At 40.7% G+C, this 26230-nt stretch overlaps 1 protein-coding gene and 1 pseudogene across 1 annotated transcript in view; both read right to left on the bottom strand.

The window, feature by feature from the left end:
- PARP8 (poly(ADP-ribose) polymerase family member 8) overlaps positions 1 to 21456 on the bottom strand; it is a 162556-nt gene extending 141100 nt beyond the window's left edge. The window contains exons 1-2 of the mRNA XM_077816268.1: positions 20988 to 21456; positions 20009 to 20063 (exon numbers count right to left, since the gene is read on the bottom strand). Of these exons, the coding sequence (XP_077672394.1) occupies positions 20009 to 20063; positions 20988 to 21078 (146 nt within the window). The 5' untranslated portion in view covers positions 21079 to 21456. The remainder of the gene's footprint in view (positions 1 to 20008; positions 20064 to 20987) is intronic.
- On the bottom strand, positions 14588 to 14949 carry LOC144264921 (large ribosomal subunit protein eL31 pseudogene; annotated as a pseudogene).
- Positions 21457 to 26230: the final 4774 nt, after the last annotated feature.

Genomic DNA, 26230 nt, shown 5'->3' with positions numbered 1-26230 from the left:
TCGGTATGTGCGAACTACTTATGCTAGATAATCTGTTCCACCTTGCATTTTGCTGTGAGGCTAGGAATACCTTTACCATACCTGAAGAAGAGCACTTTATAGCTCAAAAGCTTGTCTCTCTCATCCACAGAAGTTGGTCCAATAAAAGATATTACCTCGCTCACCTTGTCTCTCATTAAAATATCAGTCAGTAGCAAGACAAATGTTTGCATTATATTCAGGCTTTAAGAAACGTGAATTGACCCACCATTACAGCTACAAACTGACCTATCAAGGACAGCAGTAACACAGATATGCCCAATATTAATATATTTGTCAGTTATGACCAACTGACCTCAAAACAGAAACAGCTGAGTAGGAAAGTCCTAACATCATTGTGCGCCAATCAGTATTCAACCTCCAGCTTAAAATGTCATTCACTTTCTAGAATTATGTCTAAATAATCACAAGACCATTGAAATCACCAGATACTGAAATCAGCTTGAAATTTACTAGTCGTAACAGATTTTCACCATGGCAACCTCTGATCCCAGCCAACTATATTGCAATTCTAGAATCCAGTATAATCAACTAATCTAACAAGGAACTTAGAAATACTGCAGGCAGAACAGTTTGTGTTTTATACCTATTTGAACCTTTAATGCATTTCAGCTAGATACCAAAATTGATATATAGAAATATTAGAATAAGATGTAATGCTAATCTCATTCTTTCCCCAAAATGAAATGAAATGAAAATTTGGCATCATATTCTAACTGATATAATGAATATAGAATGAAATACTGTGACTGTACCAATGTAAGATATGCCTGTCTCCAAGATGGCACAGGAACTATTAATGATTTATCATTAATTTTTATATGATTCTTTATTAAGTTATCTATTTATATTATGGTGGTGGCTTCAGGCCCCAAACAAGACCCCTTCATGCTAGGTTTCGTACAAATGCATAGGAAGAGGCAGTCCCTGCCCCAGGGAGTTTACAATCTAAATAGACAAGAGAAGGGACATGTTATTATCCCTTTTTTAAGGGATGGGAATTGGAGACACAAATGGATTAAGTGCCTTGTCCAAGGCCACACAAGGAGTCTATAACAGAGCCAGTAATTAAATACTGAGACCCAGTCTGGTGTCTTAACCATAAAACCATCCTTTATTTTAAACTTTTTGGGCACTAAACAATCGGAAGAGGTGACCTCCTATTAGGAGACTGCACTCTGACACACACAACATGAGTATTGTCTTCCAATAACTGAACTCAGGCGTAAGATCTCTTTACAGTGTGTTTAACGTTTGGATTCTCTCTGGTTAACAAGCTCTCTGCCAGCAATAACCAATAAGCAACACAGTAGAAAGTTTATATGTAAATAGGCAATGTAATAGTTATTTATATTGTGGTTGTTATTATATAAAAAGGTTCTAGTTCAATTTAAGTAAATAAGTATGTATGCTGCTTGTACTTACCTTTTCTATAACAATGAACGCAGTCCATTTAGCATGAGTACAGAAAGCCATATACAGCCAACAAGAAGTATATGGAATTACTCCAGATTTACACTGGTGTAACTCATAGCTTAATCTGACCCAGAGGCTTTATTCTTTTACCACTTCCTCTATTTTTCTTTTCAACGAGTTATTAATGCTACACCAACAATAACGAAAGGAAACAGTGAACCTTTTCCAGTGGCATGATTCTAACATGTTCAGTCACATATTAACGCTCCCTGGAGCAATGGTGCCCAACCTTTGCAGCACTGGTGGCCGCTGTGGCAACTTACCAGGAGTCTGAGAGGCAAAACCAATTTGCATATATGTTTACATAATTGTACACAAATATGTTGATCAGAGATAATGCAAAAATATTTTTACCATTTGTGGAGCATTATGAATATACACAGTGCTTTAAAACAAAAACGAAAAAACAATAACACAGGAAGAACAAAAGGAAGAAGCATCAATGAGAAGGCTGGTATGGCTTTTCCAAAATCAACTTAGATGTTTGACACTGCTTGAGGTGATCCTACTTATTGCAGGTTTGAGTCTATTAGCCAATTGCTGTGGGGTTTGATCTGCTCTGACTCACAATACAAAAGAACTGTTCTTCTTCAAACATTCTCTGCAAGGCTTTCTATTCTTAGGAACGTAGGCCCAGAACCTCCCAGGTATTTGGGCAGCTAACTTTCATTGATTTTCATGGGAATTAGCCACCTAAATACCTTTGAGAATCTGGGTCTTAGCCATTCTCAACCTGAAACTTGGAAAGCCGTGAAAATTCAGTGGGAGACTATACAAGGAGCTGTGGTCCCACTTCCCTCAGTTACTTCCAAACACCATAGCCTCAGAGCTCAGCACTCTCTCTACTGCTTCTGTTGTCACTCTGCTGGCCACATTACAATTGTTTTCTGGTCATAATGTTTCTTAAAACTTTGGGATAGAAGTTATTAATTGTAGCAGAATGTATGCAATTGTGTGGTTCAGCAAAGCTGTTGCATTTGTCAGTGAGGCTCAGCAAGAGACATGTTTGTTGGTTCCATCAGCCAGTATCATGTTTTACTGACACCACTGGAAAATACTGATTAAAATGATGCCCATCTGGTAACAGTAAGATGCCAGTCTCTGACCCACATACCCACTACCGGAAGCTTGTAGGAGAGTGGCAGTTACCAGGGAAATACACTATTCATGCTGGATTCACTCTCCTTGCCAAGAAAGATCATATATCTCAGTTCAAAATCTTCCTCATCAAAGATGGTACCCTCAGGTAGACTCAGCAAGTCTGATTTTCCTCTCACTTACCCTGCTTTTACATCAGTGAAACTCCATCAACTTCAATGGATTTATCTCTGGTCACAGTAGTGACAGAAAAACCATTTCCATCAAATAAGAGAGAGAGAGAGAGAGAGAGAGAGAGAGAGATTAACCCATCAATTAAATCCCCAGATAAAACTACTCTGAAATGGATTTCAGATCGAGAACATATCATTTATACTAAGGGTAAAAACATTAAAGGGATGTTGTAATTATCTCCAACACAAGCATTACAAACTCAGGAAATTCAGAGTTAAGGTTAACAGCATCATGTGGCTACTCATTTACAGCATATACTGATCCTGATCCTTATCCTATCCCTTGGGAGGAGGCATACCTCAGTGGTTTGACAATGGGCCTGCTAAACCCAGGGTTGTGAGTTCAACCCTTGAGGGAGCCATTTAGAGATCTGGGGTAAAAATTGGGGACTGGTCCTGCTTTGAGCACGGGACTGGACTAGATGACCTCCTAAGGTCCCTTCCAACCCTGATACTCTATGATAGTTACATTATTACGTTGTTTTCAGTGCTTAATAAATAACACAATAATACAGTTAATATATGGTAACTGGTGGATCATCACTAAAGATTCTGAGAGAAGAATGCATTTTACAGAAAGACTGGGAAGAAGGTGAGAGTGTTCAACTTATACACAAGTAGAGGAATGGGGAATTACATAAAAAACAAGCCTTGTTGTTGCTTTGTTGTTTTATTTCAGGATTTTTCTCTGATGTGTAAAACCATACAACCTTTATCAGTTTAAGATAACAAACTAGTTGTGAAGTATTGCTATATTTTGCACACACAAAAAAGATTAAAAACTGGAAATTAATTTTAAAACATCTTCCATCATTTTTATTTAGGCACTATAGAAATCTTAGCGATATTTCACTCTAGTCAGAAATGTTTATCATTGCCTAAAGCAGGCAGGTACCCAGACTCCAATTGCAAATATTTCAACATTATAAAGAGAAAGCCACACATATATTAGACATCAGAAACAGAATGATGTGTATTAGTGAACGTGTGAACTATCGGATTAGGAGTCTGAGTACCCTCTGTTATATAAAATCTCTCAGGCTTTTAAATATCTCTGGATATAAATATAATTTGGAGATAGTTGATGAATATCTCATCTACATCCAAAGGCGGCAAATTATATGGGCCCATGGTGCCCGTGCTCCACCAATATTCAGGAAGTTTATACTGGCAAAAGCTGGTATGTACCTTGACTGAATTTAGTCCAGAATGCTCACGCTGTTAAGAAACATGAAATATTCTCTATAAATAATTGAACTGAGCTAGTTTTACATAATAAATTAGCAACACACAATAGATATAGACATGGGCGCCAGGTTTGTATAATTTTTGGTAGTGTCCAGAACAGGTCCAAGCAGAGCCGTCCCGTCCATAGGATGGACCGGGGCAACTGGCCACACCCCCACGCTTTGGGGGGCTCCGCGCTTCAGGGGGAAGCAGGATCCAAGAGAGTGGGAGGGAGGATAACGGGGGTCTGGTGCCAACAGCAGTGAGCAACCCAGCCCCAGCCTGCCCCACTCTGCCTCCTCCCACCCCTGCTACGCCCCCACTCCTCCCTTTCCACCAAGCTCCCACCCCACCTCTTCCAGCCCCAGCTCCACCTCCACCCCACCTCTTTCCGCCCCCATTCCACCCTTTCCCCTAAGCCCCCGCCCCGCCTCTTTCCAGCTTCCACCCCCTCCCCCGAGCGAAACTAGGAGCTGGTAGGACGGAGCAGTCTGGGGCTAGGTTGCTTGCTGCTGCTGGCGCCAGGCCCCCCTGCTAACCCTCCAGGCTGCCCCGGACACTGCGAATAGAGGGGAACAGAGGCCTCATCTGGAGTTTTGGGCCCCACACTACAAGAAGGATGTGAAAAAATTGGAAAGCGTCCAGCGGAGGGCAACAAAAATGATTAGGGGACTGGAACACATGACTTATGAGGAGAGGCTGAGGGAACTGGGATTATTTAGTCTGCAGAAGGGAAGAATGAGGGGGGATTGGATAGCTGCTTTCAACTACCTGAAAGGGGGTTCCAAAGAGGATGGATCTAGACTGTTCTCAGTGGTAGCAGATGACAGAACAAGGAGTAATGGTCTCAAATTGCAGTGGGAGAGGTTTAGGTTGGATATTAGGAAAAACTTTTTCACTAGGAGAGTGGTGAAGCACTGGAATACGTTACCTAAGGAAGTGGTGGAATCTCCTTCCTTTGAGGTTTTTAAGGTCAGGCTTTACAAAACCCTGGCTGGGATGATTTAGTTGGGGACTGGTCCTGCTTTGAGCAGGGGATTGGACGAGATGACCTCCTGAGGTCCCTTCCAACCCTGACAGTCTATGATTCTATGATTATGCAATACTAATTCTGGGGGAGTGGGTGAAAACTCCTAATTGACCCCCGCTTATGATCAGCTTATGCCCTACGGCAGAAGGATCAATAGCTTTTGTAATTTTTATCCTGACTAATGTAACTGTGACTCCTATTCTCTTCCTATACAGCAAGTGCCTAATCCTTATTAGCTCAGTATGATACTGAGGCTTTCCACTCATCCATTTGTGCCTTGAAGCCAGATGGTGCTAGCTGCCAAAAGTATTTATGCTCAACATGTGTGTTTGTTGTCCTTGACAAAGGCAGATTTTGGCTGAATTGTTGGATCAATGTATGTTTTCTCATGCCTGAATAAATGGTAACTCTTTACACAGTGGTATTTTTTACAATATCTATATATTGAAGTTTAATACATGGACACAATACGGTGCCCAAATATCCAAAACAAGAGGGATAATATAAATCAAACAAGAGACTAACTGGTAGTTTAATAGAAGCAGTTTGTCCCACAGACCCCATCACTATTTAACTCTGGAAAATGCGCATTTAGAAAGCCAGGGTAATAGACCAAATAGTATACTGCTCTTGTGTCATTCAGACATTTGCAAAACTATGAGATGTGTGGAAGTAGGTCTGCAAAAGGATAGAATAAGTCCCTTTGGCTAGCTGATTCTTTTGACTCCCTAATTTGGAAGTTTGACACCACATACTGAGCTCATTTGAAACTCCTATTGGCATCGTAACCTCTGGAGTAATTTCCTTCTTCAGAATATTCCTCCTATTGTCCTAAAAACTTGCCCAATCTCTCTCTTCTCCCCATTCAACTCACATATTGGACCTATAAAAGATCCTCTTTGGACATGTAAACCACATTGCAAAATTCCACCATCCTGAAAGACAAATGAGCCTCCTAAGTATAAAATGCTATAGCATGGTATAAATATAGCACCTCATTAAATCTCTATAAAATCTTATTGGTTTAAATAATTAGTAAATTCTGGAGGACTTGTCCTGGAGAGAATGACCCTTCCCTTGTAGACTGCAGCCATCACAGATTATCAATTATCTCAGTATTTGTGTTTATGGATTTCATGGGCTTGTTTGCCTCAGAGAGCTCTTTATGGGTCTAAAATAATGTGTAGAGTCATGAAAATCTGTGGATATCCGCTTTATATCTGCCAATCTCTGCAGATGCGGATATCTGTGGACCATGTTTTCAGATCGCAGATGGACGTGGATCCAAATTTTATATCCACGCAAGGTTAGAGATGTGATCTTTTATGGTATTTCCACACCCTGGAACTAACACACTCTGAGATGACCAGAGCTCACAGTATTGCCAATTAAGTCAATATAAGCCCTTTTATGCATGTTCACAGATTGTTCTATATTAAAAATTGGTCATTTTTATTCTCAATTAATGATTTCACCTGTAAAATGCTATGACGCTGTTTTGGTTAACACTGAATGCTGATTCAATACGAATGACATATGAAGGATTTTTCATATGGCCTAACAAATTATGTTCTTAAGAATGGCTTCAGTGACAATCTGGTACCTAGATACCAAGGCTCAAAAAGATTCAGAAAAAAAAGTACAGCTTTGACAATTGGCATTCTACCGTTACCCTCTGCATTGGCAGATACTTGATAAGAATGCATGAAAGAAAGCTTTCATTCTTAAATTGCAGGTCTCTCACCATTTAAGAAAGTACTCCAAAATGAGCATGTCTTCAAAGACAGCAGTAATAAAATAGAATGCTGTACTTCATAGCTCCCCTAGTGTGAAAAATCAACTGCATGTTGATTCACTGAAACATTCAGGTCCAAATGAAACTCTCACTTATCCTGCTGTAAACCCAGGGTAGATCTACTCACATCAATGGTGTTATTTCAGATTTACGTTAGTGTAACTGAGATCAGGAGTTTTCCCTCAGTATGTGTTTTTATGACATAAGAATCATTCAAGGTTTTTAAACACATCCTCCATAAATTCCAGCTCCTAATCTGACACAAAAGCATTCGCAATTAATTTCATATCTTCACTGAGCATGGATGGTTGAGAGGCCTGATCCAAGATGAATTTATCAACACTGAAGATGGTGGGAAAAGAAAGAGGAAGCATGAACAAGAGCAAAAGAAAGAAAGAAAACATTCTATCATTTGCAGAAAAGTCCATGACTTGGAATGCCATCTCTATCCTTTAGGCCATCTTTTCTACTTGAAAGCAAATGTTGTCTGCCATAAATGCCATATTAGGTGGAAAAAAACAGTTAATGCAAAATTGTAATTTTCTAGAACTATCCATAAATTAGAAATTCCTATCTGTGAACAGAAAATGAAATCACCATTTGTAACATTTAAGAAACCAAGACTTCAAGATTGCATCCTAGATCATATTTGATCAAATGCTGTTGAATGCTTAGACTGTTATACTGATGGAGTAGAACTTATTTCTTTAATTATCTACCACTTGAGGGTCTTCTTTCTGCAATGCTACATTTCATTACATATAAGGCATGCCTATGGTTTAGGTTTGATCAATGCTTCTACTATTCAGGGTGAAAGCCGGAAGGTTTGCTTGTTTTTTTCTTTTCCAGTTCTATAATCAAGGCAAGTTCTGAGAAAGCACAATGGAAGTCTGCCTCAAAAACTGTCTAACAGACTTAGAATTTGGCCCTGAATAGTGACGGCCCCATTGCTACTTTAAGCCACCACCCACCATAGGGGATCATGCAGGAACTGTCTCCAGGGGTCTTGTGGGAGGGTGGTGTCATAAATATAAAGGGAAGGTTAACCACCTTTAAATCCCTCCTGACCAGAGGAAAAAACCCTTTCACCTGTAAAGGGTTAAGAAGCTAAAGATAACCTCGCTGGCACCTGACCAAAACGACCAATGAGGAGACAAGATACTTTCAAAGCTGGAGGGGCTGGGGGGAAACAAAGGGTTCTCTCTGTCTGTGTGTTGCTTTTGCTGGGACCAGAGCAGGAATGCAGGTCAGAACTCCTGTAAAGGGCTAATAAGCTAATAATCTAGTTAGATATGCGTTAGAGTCTGTTTTGTTTAAATGGCTGATAAAATAAATTGTGCTGAATGGAATGTATATTCCTGTTTTTGTGTCTTTTTGTAACTTAAGGTTTGCCTAGAGGGATTCTCTAGGTTTTGAATCTGATTACCCTGTAAGGTATTTACCATCCTGATTTTACAGTGGTGATTCTTTTACTTTTTCTTCAATTAAAATTCTTCTTTTAAGAACAGGAGTACTTGTGGCACCTTAGAGACTAACCAATTTATTTGAGCATAAGCTTTTGTGAGCTACAGCTCACTTCATCGGATGCATACTGTGGAAAGTGTAGACGATCTTATTATATACACCCAAAAAGCATGAAAAAATACCTCCTCCCACCCCACTCTCCTGCTGGTAATAGCTTATCTGAAGTGATCACTTTGCTTACAATGTGTATGATAATCAAGTTGGGCCATTTCCAGCACAAATCCAGGTTTTCTCACCCCCACCCCCCCAACACAAACTCACTCTCAAACTGGTAATAGCTTATCTAAAGTGATCACTCTCCTTACAATGTGTATTATAATCAAGGTGGGCCATTTCCAGCACAAATCCAGGTTTTCTCACCCCCCTCCTTCCCCCCCCCCCACACAAACTCACTCTCCTGCTGGTAATAGCTTATTCAAAGTGACCACTCTCCTTACATTGTGTATGATAATCAAGGTGGGCCATTTCCAGCACAAATCCAGGGTTTAACAAGAACGTCTTGGGGGGGGGGTAGGAAAAAACAAGGGGAAATAGGCTACCTTGCATAATGACTTCGCCACTCCCAGTCTCTATTCAAGCCTAAGTTAATTGTATCCAATTTGCAAATGAATTCCAATTCAGCAGTTTCTCGCCGGAGTCTGGATTTGAAGTTTTTTTGTTGTAAAATAGCGACTTTCATGTCTGTAATCGCGTGACCAGAGAGATTGAAGTGTTCTCCGACTGGTTTATGAATGTTATAATTCTTGACATCTGATTTGTGTCCATTTACTCTTTTACGTAGAGACTGTCCAGTTTGACCAATGTACATGGCAGAGGGGCATTGCTGGCATAAACCAGTCGGACGTGGACGTGGTAGCTGGCGTGGACGAGGGCAAGGCCATAGATCGCTCCCACTGGGACATATAGCACCGAAAGCAGGACTGATGTTATGCTGTCCATGTGCTCAGGGAGTATAGTGCCTAATGCAAAGCCCAATAAAGTTAATGTGAGTCTTTCGATTGAGAATCCAACTCATAAAGATGACTGTGCCCAGCTCCTACACAACGGTGCAGTGGCGGAGGAGGGATACTCTTCTTCCCCACCCTTGTTCTCTTGCATAAAGGCTGGACACAATCTGTCTCTTAGTTGTTTGATTGCACTGGGGGCTCTACAGATAGTGCCCTACCAAATTTACGGCCATGAAAAATGCATCACGGTCCGTGAAATCTGGTCTCCCCCCATGAAATCTGGTCTTTTGTGCGCTTTAACCATATACTATACAGATTTCACAGCGGAGACAAGCCTTTCTCAAATTGGGGGGGCCTGACCCAAAAGGGAGTTGCAGGGAGGTCACAAGGTTGTTTTAGGGGGTTGCAGTATTGCCACCTTTACTTTTGTGCTGCCTTCAGAGCTGAGCGGCCGGAGAGCGATGGCTGTTGGCCAAGCGCCCAGCTCTGAAGTCAGCGCCCTGCCAGCAGCAGCACAAAAGTAAGGATGGCAATACCATACCATGCCACCCTTACTTCTGAGCTGCTGCCTTCAGAGCTGGGCAGCCAGAGAGTGGTGACTGCTGACTGAGGGCCCAGCTCTGCAGGCATCAGCGCAGAAGTACAGGTGGCAATACTATACCATGCCATCCTTACCTCTGTGCTCCTGGCCAGCAGCTGCCACTCTCCAGCTGTCCAGGTTTGAAGGCAGCACCAGCAGCAACGCAGAAGGGTAGCAGTACTGCAATCTCCCCTACAATAACCTTGTGACCGCCCCACAACTCCTTTTTGGGTCAGAATCCCTACAATTACAACACTCTGAAATTTCAGATTTAAATAGCTGTAATCATGAAATTTTAGATTTTTTTAAATCGTACGCCCGTGAAATGACCAAAATGGACCCGTGAATTTGGTAGGGTCCTATCCATAGGGTAAGCAGATGGATTCTACCTACCCTACGTAGAGTCACATACACTGTGATCTTTACCCACTACTGTAACAGTCTCTGAGTTTATCTTTAAGAGTGACTTTTAACTAATCGATCCACTTTTAGATGCCATCAGCCTTCAGTGTGTGTTTTCCTGAATAAGGGAACATGCTGATTATGGGCTCCTTCTCATGAAGACAGAGGCCAGCATGTGTGAGTTCAATGAAAATTGATGTAAAAATCCTTAATAGTTAGAAGCAAATAATTAAGATGTTCTTGCTGAAATAATGTTAATTCATTCTCGATAGTTACACACTTAGCCATGATTTTTTTTAATGCTAAGGCAAAATTATATCATGGAAACTTTCTAGATTTATTCACAATACAATAATTTCTTTTTATAAATTATACGTGAACTGAACTCCTTCTGTAATTTAAGATTTACTTTGCTTACAGCATATAAATTAAGAAAGTTATTTTGATTTTAAATTATTAGGTTCTCACACAAAAACCTATGAGAATTATTCAAATCCAAACCACTTTATGTTATTTTACAGTAACTAATCCAAAACTAAACTATTGTGTATTACATATACCTGTTAGTAGGCATATATATATGTATATGCCTACTGACAAGTATCTAGAAGTCTTTATTTGTGAACACTGAAAACCACTGCACATTACTATGGTCTAAGGGTAAAAATCAGCTATGGTATTGCTCACTTTACAGACAAAAGTGATCTAAATAAATTTTGTCACAGTGAACTTGGCTTTTAAATTTGTTTGTCTTATCATATTAACTCTTTAACAATGATGGCCCAGAGGTCTATTTTTAGGCACCTGATGTGTTAAAATATGACGAAAGCACACAAAGAAGTTGCTGAAAATATTTTTGCATGTATATTTAATCACTTTTCCAAGCTGCATGCTTAGATAGAATGTTCTAATTTTGGTGCCTAAATGTATGCACCCAAGTCCATATTTAGGCACCTAAATAAATGGTCTCATTTTCAAACGTGCTGAACAACCACACAGTAACATTGACTTTAGTGGCAATTATGGGTGTTTATCACCTCTGAAAATCAGATCACATATTTAGAAATACAAGTTTATGTGCCTAAAATTAGGCACCCAAATCTGAATATTTTGGTCTGAGCACCCTGCTAGAGGAACACAGCACTTTGCAGCATCAAAACATCCACTGACCTCCATAGGACCATGATGGACACCATAATTCTTCTAAAACAGATTATTTTTTACAACAGGTAGTGATGATGATCCAATTTATTTCAAACATTAATGAGTTTCTAACAGCAAGGAAAGAAAGCCATCAAAAAGAAATAAGAACCTTCTAGAAAGAAAAACTGAATATCAGAAAGGAAATGTGAGTAACATTAGCTGAGTAAAGCTGAATTCTTACTTTCCCTGATCCCTTAACATTTGTATTTAATTTTCTACCAATGAGTATTATGGAGAAGTGTTTAATTAATAGCTGGATGCATTAAAAGAATGCCCCGAATATCCAATCATTAATAGTAATTAGTAATAAATACAGATTAATAATGCTGTCAGGTATTATTAGCAGGAGGACGCACACTCTCTGCTTTAAAGAGAGATTTTAAAGCTGAAATAAACTCTAGTTAAAACCCTTATGCAAAACTGTTTTTAATGGAATATGGTCATGGGGCCATGTCCTGCCACTACTCCTTGTACAGAATTCCCCCTGAAGTCTTTGCAAGTTTTGCATGAAAATAAAAATCAATACCAGTCTGTGGCCCATAACTGTTTTATCTAACTAGCCTATGCAGACAGCCGTCTCATATTGCAGGTTTATCTACAGTGTTCCAGGAATATATTCTCCCACCAAAAATGCTAATCCATGCTTCTGTAGGAAAATTAAAACAAAGAGGGTATATACAACTTACTGGGTATTTTGGAACAAAAAGTGGAACATGAGCACAAAGCTGTGCATCTGTGGAATGTATTGGTTTTGTGGAAACAAGTATATACTTGAAGTACTGCCCTTAGAACCCATAGGATGATGGGAAGAATCACCACAAGGAAGCATGTTCTCACCAACAGTAGATTCACTCCCTGGCCTCAGGACATTCTTTTATGGATTCATAAACAGAGGACTCCCAACAAAAACACTCAGAAGAGTGGGTTCCAATTTTTCAGCTTCTAAGCTAGCTGGGAGGGGAAATGACACCACTCCATCTAGGCAGTCACCACCTCTGCCCTTTCCCCTTTACTTTTATATCCCCACCCTCAACCACACATGTGACAAGCAGGGGTTTGAGTCATAACTCCTCATGAGCAGAGGCTTGAGGACCACCTTTCTACCTTGTCACAAGACCTTCAGCAGTATTGTACAATATTTTTTGATAGCTCTCCTCACTGATAACGCGGCTTAAAAAAAGAGTAGAATTGCCATGGTAGCACTGGTGACCAAAATCTCTGTTGCAATGCATTGGCTAAAATTATGGCAAGGTAAATTCTAGAGCTGGTCAGAGAAACTTGAATGGAACCATATTCTATCAAAATTGAATCACCATGAAATCAGGTAGATTTTTCCAGAATTTTGTTTAAGAAGAAAATCAGGAAGCAAGTTCCAACAATATGGAAAGGTCTCATTTTGACATTTTTTGAACGAAACATTTCAACTTTTCATTTTTTGTTTTGGATTTTTTTTATTTTGTGTATTATATATTATAATACAAAAGTCAAAATAAAAACAAAACTTTTTGATCAATCAAAAACAAACATAACAAAATTTCCCTTCAGAGAGAATTTAGAAATGCTTGGTTTTCATTACGATTTGGAACAAAGCCAAACTTCAAAATCCTAAAATCCTTCATGAAACAGAATTTCCATCCTCTGTAGAGCTCTAATAAATTAACTTAAGAAGCCATGTAGATAGACCTAAAATTCCTGTCAGTACCCCATTAAAGCAAAAAAAAAAAAAAAAAATTAATCACATCCACTTATCCTCAGGTTGCTCAAATGAGAAGTTTTGTGGCTAACACCCTACACTGGAACTTCAGTCATCTAGGTTCTGTACCTAGCTCTGCCACAGACTTCCTGTGTGACCTTGGGGAAGTCACTTACCCTTTATGTGCCACAATGGGGATGAAGATATTTCTATGCCTCACTGAGGTAGGAATTAATTCAATAGTTTAAGTGAGGTGCTTTCATATCACAGTAACAAGCACCATGGAAAAACCTATAATTATATAAAAATCAGAGACAAAACTTAAAAAAAAAAGACAATAAATCTTTACATTTTACCATAACTTTAAGGAAGACTACAGAGGAAAATTCTCCTCTCAGAACTGAGCAATCGTCTTAGATCAATTCCATACAGAAATTCAGCTTTACCTGAATGCATGAAACTGCCATTGTTATCATCATTCTGCTCATGTAGGAAGGACAGAACATCAGAGTCAAAGAGCTGCCAGGCAGACTGGAAGGGAGAATTTTGTGGACAAAATTAATCTATGTGTTTAGTTCTCCTAGGCCTTGTCTTGTTTCTTTAAAAAAAAATGCCTCCGTAAAAGATCTGTTCTTCTCATGCACAGTCTTCATTGTCACAGTCCCTCACTGCCAATGGGAGTTATGCACATACATGAGTGAAGAGCACTTGACTTGATCATCTTGTTTATCAGGAAAAAAAGAATTATATTCTCTCAGGACAACCAGGCATTCTTTTCTTGCAAACTAAGTCAAATTATATCTATAACCTGAAAACAACATTAGGGCATTCATTATGTGGCTTCATTACTAAGGTGATAGGTCAGCACTTCTGTTCAGTCTGCTGAGTTTTGGAAGAAGCAATGTGCCACAAAAGGAGTCAGTTTGTAGGACAGCAGAAATAAGAAGGGATTCTAAAAAACCAAGATTCTCAATGTGTTATCATTTTAACATCCTTGTTAGTTCTTGCAGTACAAACCCTAAAGAATAAAGAAAGTATCCAGATGTTTCTGATATTCTGCCAGCAGCAGTTAAATATGGGTAAATCTTGCTCAGTCACAGCACCTGAAGGAACATGTCTCTCTGTGAGAAATATCTCCCAATTTGCCTATCGCTTTCTAAAAATAAAATTAAAAACGATTAAATTTTCATATAATGTGCTTCATACTTAGTGACCACATTATACAACAAAGATGGGTTTCACTAATAAATTTCTAATTACATGTGTGACAGAGTCAGGCCAGATGGCTACAGGAGAGTGACTTTTTTTTTTTTTTGGTCACTTTTGTATTGAAAATTTGTTTAGTTTTCATCTACATTGACGGTCTGTAGACTTTTGAAAGTGGTGACTGGTACGTAGGTAACCAGTGTGTATAGTTTCTTGGATGAATCTTCATCCTCACTGCGTTTCTGGATAAATGTACACGGATGCAGTAGGGAACATTCCTTATCCCTTTGGCCCAGTTCAATCTGGTGTCAATGCATACATCAGGAGTACCCATCTCCTTCATTGCAAATTTACAGATCTCCTTGAGAGCACGGGAGGCGCGTTTCTTGAATCCCACTCCATGGATCCGTTTGTGAATGTTGATGGTATATTCCCTAGTTACCACCTCATTGATGGCAGATCTCCCCTTCTTCTTTTCTCCACAGAAGGCAGATATATTAGCCCCAGGATTTTAGCCCCAGGTTAAGTAGGTCCCTTTTCCCTGCGTAAGGTAACAGGGAAGGTTCCAGAACAATCACAAACTTTCTGGAAACAATTAAGGCAGACAGGCTGATTAGAACACCTGCAGCCAATCAAGAAGCTGCTAGAATCAATTAAGCCCGGCAGGCTACTCAGGGAACCTGGGTTTAAAAAGGAGCTCACTTCAGTTGTGGTGTGCGTGTGAGGGGCTGGGAGCAAGAGGCGCAAGAAGCTGAGAGTGAGAAGGTATACTACTGGAAGACTGAGAAGGACAAGTATTATCAGACATCAGGAGGAAGGTCCTGTAGTGAGAAATAAAGAAGGTGTTGGGAGGAGGCCATGGAGAAGTAGCCCAGGGAGTTGTAGCTGTCACGCAGCTGTTACAGGAGCCACTGCAGACAGCTGCAATCCACAGGGCCCTGGGCCGGAACCCGGAGTAGAGGGTGGACCCGGGTTCCTCCTATCCCCCCAACTCCATACTTGATACCAGAGGATTTGACCGGGACTGTGGGTTCCACCAGTGGGGAAGGTCTCTGGCCTGTTCCCCGATCCACTAGGTGGATCAGCAGAGACTGCAGAGATTGTTCTTCATCCTTTCCCCCATCCTGGCCAGTGATGAGGCTAACTGAGTGAACGGCAGATTTGAGCCATGAGAGTGGCCAAACTGAGGGCTGCTGTGAACCTCTGAGGCAAACAAAATCCACCAATAAGCGCAGGACCCATCGAGGCAGAGGAGGAACTTTGTCACACAGGATTTCAAATCGGCAAGCACCCCAGGACTGTCAAAAAAACTAATACTTTAGAAATGTGATGTGAACACAGTTCATTTTAGAAAAATGAAGTGTTGCCCAAGCAGAGACCAAAATGATTGTTCGTGCTTCACAGGGAAAGGATTATTTATGATAATCCATGCAATAGAAATATGTTTGTTCTTAAAGAAATGTTTTCCCCCTCCTGTAACTTTTCAAGAGAATTCATTCAAATGGCTGGCCAGTCCACTGTAGTCATATTTATGCCTAGCCTAAAACTAGTCTCATATTGTGTAAATCAGTGGCTCTTAACCTTTCCAGACTCCTGTACCCCTTTCAGGAGTCTGATTTGTCTTGTGTACCCCCAAGTTTCACCTCACTTAAAAACTCCTTGCTTAACACAAAAGTGTCACAGCACACTATTACTGAAAAATTGCTTACTTCCTCATTTACCATATAATTATAAAATAAATCAATTTGAATATAAATATTGTGCTTTCATTTCAGTGTATATTATATAGAGCAGTATAAATAAGTCATTGTCTGTATGAAATTTTAGTTTTTACTGACTTTGCTAGAGCTTTTTATATAGCCTGTTGCAAAACTAGGCAAATATCTAGATACGTTTATGTACCCCCTGGAAGACCTCTGTGTATCCCTGGTTGAGAACCACTGGTATAAATAATATAGCAGCTCAATATAGTTTACAGAGACATATGCTGGAATTGCTCTGTATGTAGAATGATAGAAAGATCATGCCCACAGGGCCTGATTCTGTACTTGCACACAAGTGAGAATTAAAAATAACTCAACTGAAATCAGTGTAAAAGCAGTGTAAGTGGTATCAGGACGAGGACCTGAGATAGGTAGTGTGCCTCCTGGCTCTTTCCAGCAGCACACTGAGAACTAGTAACATGTGATGGGGCAGTGCAAGTCCAAGAAGAAAGGGTACAATGCAGTTAAATTGGGAAAATCTCTCCCTAAGTAGAAAAAACTCACAAATATGAACCTTAGAACAGTTTAAAAAAAAAAAAAAAGAAAAGAAAACCAAGGTCCAGAACTTCAGCTAGCAATGAAGCAATGTACACTAACTTTTGTGGAATTACATTGATTTATAGCAGCTGAGAATCTGGCTCTGAGTGCAGAAGTTAAGACCACTAGTAAGTAGACTTAATATGCCTAATGGACACAAATGATATGCAGAAGAAATCCCTAGGTCCGTTTAACCTGATGATTTTATAGGCCAGCCTTTACATAAGGGTGAGCAGTCCTAGAAAAAGGTCATCAATCAGTTAAACAAAAAATACTCTACTTAGCATCAGACATAAAACATATTTTCTTGTTTCATGTATTTTGCTCTTGCACTGTAGACAAAGTAAAACCATACTGTGCACTAGCTTTGAGTTTCCAGGGCTCGCTAAAAAAATAGCTAAGGGACATAAAGCACTAAAGGATAGAACTGCAAAATGTGGCTACAGATAGCATCTTGTAATCTTCCTTACCAACTGATCCATCACTTAGCCATTAAAATTTATTTCTCAGTAAAAAAGCCCAGAGTACATCCCTTGTCCCATTTCTTGAAACCATGCAGCGGTGCCAGCACAAAAGATATAAAATCAGACAATTGCAAGTATCTGAGGTGATAATATCAGGAGTATCACCTGATACTTATTCTACAAGCTGCTATGTACCATGAGCTAATAAAGTTTGTCATTTAGGGGCAATTCCTGCCAACAGTACTCAAACCACAGAAGAATTGCCAGTGGGTGGCAGGGAACCTATAGCTGCTGTACTGTGGACAGGGATGGGGTTGGTGGCCAAGCTCAGGGAGGGGAATGCCCAATAAACCCAGTTTTAACTTGGAGGGGATACACTCCCAAGTAGGGAATACACAGAAGGCCACTATTACAGCCCTCTACAGAGTCTGCATTAGTGGCTGCACAGCTGATTTGAGCTCTGGCTTTGGGTTACATGTGGAAGTATTACATCCTCTGCAGCCATGCATCGTTTCCCTGCATGAAACTCGTTTACTCAGCTTTGGCATGGGAATCAGAATTTGGCCCTTAATGCTTTGCACTTTATACAAAAAGAAAGCAAACAGAAAACTCAGCTGCCAGTGCACCTCTGTGTACTATGGATATTCTGAAAGATTGGGGGGGAAAAACCCACAGGAAAGATGAGAAGTCAGTATGAATCCCTTATTTTAAGCTATTGATTATTTTTAAGTGTCCTTTAAATGTCAGAAGGAATGTAAAATTTGAACATGCACTATGGAAACCTATTTGTATCATCTTCTCAAGGCATAACATGAGATTTTAAATTCAATTTGAATTTTCCAGATCCTGAAACTGGTTCTCAGTGGCCCGTCCAGTAAGACTCCACTATGTGTTCTAAATTCCAGATCTGATTAGTAAAAGTGAAAGCATTTTTTTAACAATGCAGCTTACTTTCCACTAGTTACGCTTTGATACATTTTTACTGCACTCAGTTTGGACAATGGAAACAGCAGTCTGTTTCACTTCCCGGTTCCATGCTGAAACATTTGGCTTGCAAACACTGCATGGGAATGTTTAAATCTGAACGACTGTATCCTTTAATTAAAGAATAATAATTTCATGCTCATATTACATCTTATAAAAACTTTGTTTAAAGCAAAAGAAAATTTTAAAACCCCTTTATCTGGGCCTTAAGCAACCTGAGAATATCTCTAATTCTAAACCATTAGGCACAGGATAATAGTCCCCTTAATAACAGGAAGTTTTGCCACCCCCTTCAGTAGGAGCATGTGGAGGTCATTAATGTGACAAAAATATTTTTTGAACAAACTGCAAACCCATTTACCAGTTATGGTCCTGATCCTACAAGCTGACCTGGGCAGGTGGATCCATGAAACTGCACAGAACCCACTGGTGTCAACAGCGCCCTGTTCAGATGTAGGTATCCACCTGCAAAGTTCATCTCGCAGGATAGAGGCCTATAACTCCTAATGATCCATTCCCTTTTAAACTGAGGTGGCCTGAAAAAAGTAAGCACCAAAGATAGTGAACTGTTGAAGCTATCTAAATCAAGAGACTTCTTTTTAAACCTGATAAACTATATTTAGTCTTGGATTAGGATTACAGTTTTATAAGTAAATGTCAGTGAATGTCAATTTCACCATACACACACAAACCCATGAAAAATATTCCCATAGTTAATAACTGAACTCTCTCTCTCTATAGGCAAAGTAAGTAAAATTGTGCTTGAAAATTTATTAGTTTGATTTAAAAATATTTACTTTGTATATTTTGACATGTGATATTGTAATCTGAATCTCAATATCTACTAGCATTAAATAATTACTGTTTTACACTCCCCCCATAATTTCCTACAACTGTGAAAATTTAAAATCAATAAAAATGGAAAATGCTTAAAAATAAATATTGATTATATCAGAATTATTTTTAAAAAATAAATTCTACTAAACCTAGCTATACTTTATTATTTGGCTTAATATGAACACAAATACAATAGCAATTCACAAACTAAACAAACAGCTGGGAAAAAATCCATTCACCAACAGGAAATTTTTTTAAAAACTGAGTTACTTTGAAAACAGACAGGTATGCAGAATCCAGGCTAATGATATAACACAAGCAATGAAATGCAACTGAAGAAGTGATATAAATTGCAACCCCCTATGCAAATAATAAAAATGAGTATCCATTTAACATATACACCCTAATTTGTGAATATACTAAAGTGTGCTTACAAGCAATATTTAGATTTATATTTGGTTGTTTAAATGATTATCTGCATCATAAACTTTATTGACATTTTCATTTAATTCCTCTATACTGTTAATTTGTTCTATTGCAAAATGATTTGCATCTATTAGCATCAAATTCTGGTCTCTCTGTGTTACTCTGGTGTAAGAGTAAAATTTGGCCTATTCTTCTTTATTAGTTCTTATAGTCAGTTTTTTTAAACGTCTTGCATTCAATGGTTTTTGTTTTTCTATACCATTTGCACCAGGCACTAATTTTACTTATCTTTGTAGACTGAATATCAAGACACACAAATTACACAGAGGGAAAACTCTGATGAATAGGTCTCTGATGAATGGGATCACCTCATAGATCACCTGCTCAGACCCAACACTCTCTCTCTAGTTAATTATGTCCCACTGGATGTTAATCATTTGCTTTCATTGCAAAAGAAAAAGAAATTACTATTCAACAATTAAGAAAAAAAGAGACACTAGCCAGTGAATGGGAAATGAAGTAACTCATTATTACAGAGAAGTACCTTTTGGCGCCTCCAATGTAGGTGAAGGTGAAGGTGGAGTCTGAGTACCTGAAATCTAAAATACAAAGAATTGCATTATTATCAGTGATCATTTCTAGTTCTTTGGTTTTGTCTAAAATAGCTGAAGTCTCACCCGCCCTCATTCTGCTACTGGTAGGGGGGTTAACATCCATCAGAGCACCCTGCAGCCAGCAGGGAACCCCCCCTCCCCTTTGCAACAAGTGCCCTGGTGCTATGGCAACGGCTGGAATTTCCATTGTCAGTGAAGGCAACAGGCAGCAACAAGCCAGGCAGCTCTGGCAAATCAAATACTGTAAATAGTGAACACCATAAAGCAACAAGCAAACACCAAGGCTTTGCACAGAAAGGACTCATTTATGACTGCTAATATTCCAGCTCTGGATCAATGCATTTAGGGAACTAGATGACCAAAAAAAAAAAAATCTAATTTCCCCTACAGCAAGAGCTAAGCAGCCCCAAATGGCAACGACCTAACCTGAGCAGCTACAAAGCGGGCTGTATTCTACCACCACCGCCAACTGCGCAAAACAACTCGGCTCCAAACCGAAAGTCTTGCATTAAAAACGACCGTGGGCTGAGGGGCTCCCTCTGATCTGAGGACTGTCGTGGTAGCAGATGCTAAGAACAGATAAATTGCTCTCTCTGTGTGTATTGCATTCCTCCCTGTGCTTAGATACATTCCACTTCTGTATCTGTTTTCTCATACAGTACCTGTTCTGCCTTCTCTTGCCAGTGTGTTGGGGGGGGGGGGAAGGAAAGGAAGGAGACCTATTTCACACACATACACACGAAGACTTAAGGGTCAGCGATCGTCACTGTAACTGTTGCAAAATGACAGCAGAAATGGGACAAGGGAACCCCAACCAAACATGTCGCGCTGGGGAAACGTCTGAAGCAGGCAGAGAGGGAGGGGAAGAGAGTGGCAGCTGGTAACCTGGAGCCCAGCCGGAAAACTCACCTGTAAACAGGCAGTCCTTCTCCGCCTTGCACTTTTGAATCACAACGTCAATATCCTTCTGAATCCTCTCTTGTCTTGAACACATCCCCATGAAATAAATCCCAAAGGGGGGGGGGGAAGCAGCCTTTATCCCCAGCCCACCCCCCTCTCTTCCAGTTTCAATATTCAGTTATAAGATGGAACCTCTGGCTTGACTGCAGAAGTATTTCCACCCCCAAAGTGATCCACTCGGGTGAAGGAAGAAGAGGAGGAGGAAGCCGATGTTGCATGCCCAGATGTGACAGCCCAGATGTTGCTGCTGCTTCTGCTTGACTGCAATTTCCTCCTTTCCTGACAATAGATCCAGCTGATGAGGATGCTGGTGGTGGCGGGGGTGACTGAGACACACACACACCCACCCCCACAAAACCCGTTCACATTCCTGCCCCTCCACCCCTGGCCGTGCTGGGCTGTCTGAGCCGGGGAGAAGAGAGCGACAACAACAATCACCAGCGGTGGCAGGAGCAGCTCGGCGAGCGGCGGAGACTGGAGGCGCGCACACACGATCACTCCCAGAGAGGCCGAGACGGCTGCTGCAGCTACGCCAAGCCGCAGACCCTCCCCTCGCCGCCGCCGCCGCTGCTCCCAGCCCCAGACAGACACGCCGCCTGCCACACGTCCTTTGCTCCGCCGCTGCCGGCTGCTGCTGTTAAGCTGGGGGTGTCAAAACAGCCGGCGCCGCCCAGGGCAAAGGCACCCAGCAGAGGCGGAGCGGAGGCAGCTGCCCAGCGCGGTCCAAGGCTGGCAGTCAAACGGCATGTGCAACAGAGACAGCCGCCGCCACCAAGACGCTCCCTCTGGCGCAGAGGTTACTGGCGCCACACGGCGCTCGATGCAAGAGTCCCGCGACCCAGCCCGGGTCGGTCGTGCACAGGGCTAACGGCCGACCGGACCTCGGGGGCACGAGGGGGGAAACCGTCACCTAGAGCTACCGGGCTGGCACGAAGCCAGGTAGTACGGGGGCGGGAGAGAGACAATATTTATAAAGCAATTTCTCAGGTGGGAAGGGGGGAAAAATACCAGGATCCGCAAGGGGGCAGCAGCCCTTCAAAGCCCCAGGCTGGGGCACTTCGGCTCCAGCACGTCAGCAGGTCCCCCTACACTCATGGCAGCAGGGGGTGCACCCAGCCACTGGCGTAAACATACTCCTCACCCCTAGGAGCTGTGAGAGGGAAGGGGGAGCTGGCCAAGGGGGACGGGACTGCAGTCCAGTCAGGGCCCTGCCTTCTCCCTAGACCAACAGAGGGGACCTTCTTGCTGATCCAACAAGCTGGGGCAAGAGGCCCCTTGTGGCCTGCCCCTCTCCCACAGCCAGGGGCACTGGGGAGCTCTCCCCCAGCAGCAGAGGTGTTTTCCTGAGGTCGCAGGCTGGCAGGAAGAAGGGTGGTGGCATAAGTGCTGGAACTAGGAGTGCTGCTGCAACTTCTGGGTTGAAGTGGTTTCCATCATATATACAGGGTTTACCATTTGGTTCAATGGCTCTCAGCAACCCCCCCCCCCCCCACACACACACACACACTAAAAATTGTTCCAGCATCCCTGAGGTGACTAAGACCACTTATTCCCCATCCCTCCTGAACCTGGTCCAACAGGGGAGACACACTTAAGTGGGCCTGTACCCCCAAGCCCCATGGACTAGCAGAGAATAAAGCTTGCAGGAGCAGTGGTGTCAGACTACTTTCTTCTGTTTTGACTCTAGCTGTTTTTTCTCTGCCAGTTCTGTCAGCATTTCATCTTCCTTCCCTCTCCCTCAGTCATTACTTCTTTTTGTATTCCTGTGCTCCAATGAACTCATCCCCTACACTTCCCTGCTCATCCCACCCCCTTATTTATGTGGGTGGGGAAGGTAGGGGTTTATTTGTATATATCAACCCTATGGAACTACTATTAAATTTGTCACCCATCTCTGATTACACAGGGTATATATCACATCCCTTATCCACCACTCTTTGACAATCCTGTTTTAGATAGTAACCTCTTCAGGAAAGGGACTTTTACTCTGTTGTACAGTGCCTACCACCATGGAGTCCACATCAAAGCCTCTGGGTGCTTCTGTAATACAAGTAAATAAATAACCATTATAACACAATTCAGAAGGAATGATGAAGTCTCACTCAATGCCTGCAAAACCAATTACCCTTCATCCTCCCAAGAGCTAGGTGAATAATTCATAATAAATAAATGGGAATGAACATAACAGAAGACAATTTGTTTAAAAATTCAAAAGAATATTCATAGAATTTGTTGTTTCAGTCCTCACCCAGCTCTAATCAGCTACCATGGATTATTCATTATTGAGCACAATTGCTTTGGTGCATTTTCATTAGGCAAATTTGTATTAATCATGTATTGTTGATTTCAGGCACAGGGGAATAAATGTGATCTTTATTTTATTATGTATTTTAAAGTGTAAATACATTTAGAAAAAATGCCATAAAAATGACATTTTCTGGGGGTCCATATTTATCCTTGCTCCAATTTCATTAAACAAGAAAAAGTGGTAATGAGGGGACAGAGATTAGTGAGAAAAGTGAACAGATACAGCTCAAAGACAACAGAGTAGTTCTAGGTTGATAGAAATACTATACAGTGCTAGAAATACTATATATAATCTCCACCACTAAACAAAGAAGGGTTATATCAGAATTTGGCCTTCCAAACACTTCAGTGATGCTTGAAGTGATGTGGTCATTCAGCAGAGTGTAGGCTACCCTGCAAGATATTACTGTATCTGAATACAGTTAACAACAATTGTTTTTACTGACAAAATTTAATGAGACTTTATTGGCACAATATGTTATACAAGCTTGGTCAAAGTGTATAAAGAGACCCCTTGTGTATCTTCAAAGGTTACGCTGTGGTTTTGGCCTGTGTCTATTTGTCATTAGTGTCCATTCCTGATCAGGTGTCAGATTGCTATGTAGTGCAATGCCATCTCTGCTGCATCTCTCCTTTCTCCCAATGCTCTGCAGGATAGTGCTCAGCACAAAGCAGGATAAACCACATTTAGATCGCATCTGCTAACTGTGATTAAAGTCCTGTGAGAAGCCACTTGTTCCCCCTTCCTGCTAGACTAGGGGTTTAATCACAGTGAGGGTTTAAATAGTTAGCTGACATGATGCTGTACAGAATTTGTCCTGTTCTACACTGACCAACCCTTTTTTTCAGCATCATGTCCCTTAACATGATTGATGACTTCCCTGTTCAGCCACAGTAAAATTTCATAGACCAGACACAAGTGAATAAAAACTTATCTATAAAGCAACACCACGGCTTCAGTGGAGCTAACACAGAGATGAATTTGGTTCATGATGTCACCACCTGGACTCAAATAAAGTAGAAAGCCTGGTGCAAATGTCTGTATCAACATACTGTATTTTGTTTATTAATCATGAACCAAGCTCAGTGCCTTAGTCTAAATTTCCAGATAATGAGCCAGTTTGGTCTCTGGAATATCTCTGCTGACTCTAGTGCAGTTACACTATGGACAACTGAGCCCATCATAACAATATTAGGATTTATGATCAGCCAAATTCATAAAAATTGATTGAAGATGGAACCTGTTGTAAAACTAAGGAGACAGTATTGTAGAGCTAAAAAAATAAAAAAAAAAAACCCATCTTTCAAAACATTCAGAAACTGTGAACAGACCTAATATCCTAAATTTTATTGTAACAATGATCCTCTATCTCCACAACACCATATGCTGTAACCAGAGTGATGTTGCACATTATACCAATGTCAAACCAAAATCTTAAAAACAAAAGCTTTACAAATAATTTAAGGTTCCACATGAATTCAGATTCAAGGGCAACTGAGAACAATGAAAGCAATATCATTTGAGAGTCGAGTGGTCTCTATCCTGAGATATTCAATGCATGTCATTTCTAATATAGCCTTGAGTCCAGCTCTGTCAGTCAATGAAACAGGTTTGCATTCCTGTGGGCCAGATTTTTCTCTGGTTCACACAAGTGTAAATTAGGTAATTCAGATGAAGTCAATGGAGTTATACCACTGTAAAATCAGTGTGAGAGAAGGAGTGTTAAGAGATGGCCAAAAGGAAGCACGTTGAAATGATGAGTGACCAGTGAATAAGAGAGCTGTCTAATAAGACTTTAATCTGGCAGCTCCTTACACAGCCTGATTCTGTCTCCCTTACACTGACCAAGTCCTTTCACCCAAGTGGACTACTTGCACAGGAAGGTACTACCTAACAGTGAATAAGGGTGGCAGAACTGGGCCACTTAGTGAGTAGTCCCATTGATTTCTACTAGGGCTGTCAAGCGATTAAAATAATTAATTGTGATTAATCACAGAATTAATCATTCTGTTAATAATAGAATACCATTTATTTAAATATTTGTGGATGTTTTCTACATTTTCAAATATATTGATTTAAATTACAACACAGAATACAAAGTGTACAGTGCTCACTTTATATTTATTTTTATTACAAATATTTGGCGTATAAAAAGCAAAATAAATAGTATTTTTCAATTCACCTAATACAAGTACTGAGTGCAATCTCTTTATCATGAAAGTTGAACTTACACATGTAGAATTATGTACAAAACCAAAACTGCATTCAAAAATAAAACAATGTAAAACCTTAGAACCTACAAATCCACTCAGTCTTACTTCTTGTTCAGCCAATCGCCCAGAGAAGTTTGTTTACATTTGCAGAAGATCATGCTGCCCGCTTCTTGTTTACACTTGTCACCTGAGAGTGAAAACAGGTGTTCGCATGGCACTGTTGTAGCTGGCGTCGCAAGATATTTACGTGCCAGATATGTTAAACATTCATATGTTCCTTCATGCTTCAGCCACCATTCCAGAGGACGTGTTCAGGCTGATAACCGGTTCTGCTCAATAAATGTGCAAAGCAGTGCAGACCGAGGCATGTTCATTTTCATTATCTGAGACAGAAGCCACCTGTAGAAGGTTGATTTTCTTTTTTGGTGGTTTGGGTTCTATAGTTTCCTCATTGGAATGTTGTTCTTTTAAGACTTCTGAAAGCATACTCCACACCTCGTCCCTCTCAGATTTTGGAAGGCACTTCAGATTCTTAAACCTTGGGTTGAGTGCTGTAGCTATCCTTAGAAATCTCACATTGGTACCTTCTTTTCATTTTGTCAAACCTGCAGTGAAAGTGTTCTTAAAATGGTTTCAGAGTAGCAGTTTCACTCTGAAACCTGTCATTATGC

Source organism: Eretmochelys imbricata, chromosome 5 (genome assembly GCF_965152235.1).
Source record: "Eretmochelys imbricata isolate rEreImb1 chromosome 5, rEreImb1.hap1, whole genome shotgun sequence".
Lineage (NCBI taxonomy): Eukaryota > Metazoa > Chordata > Testudines > Cheloniidae > Eretmochelys > Eretmochelys imbricata.
The sequence above is the reverse complement of the archived record's forward strand: the minus strand, read 5'-3'. Positions and strand labels throughout refer to the sequence as shown.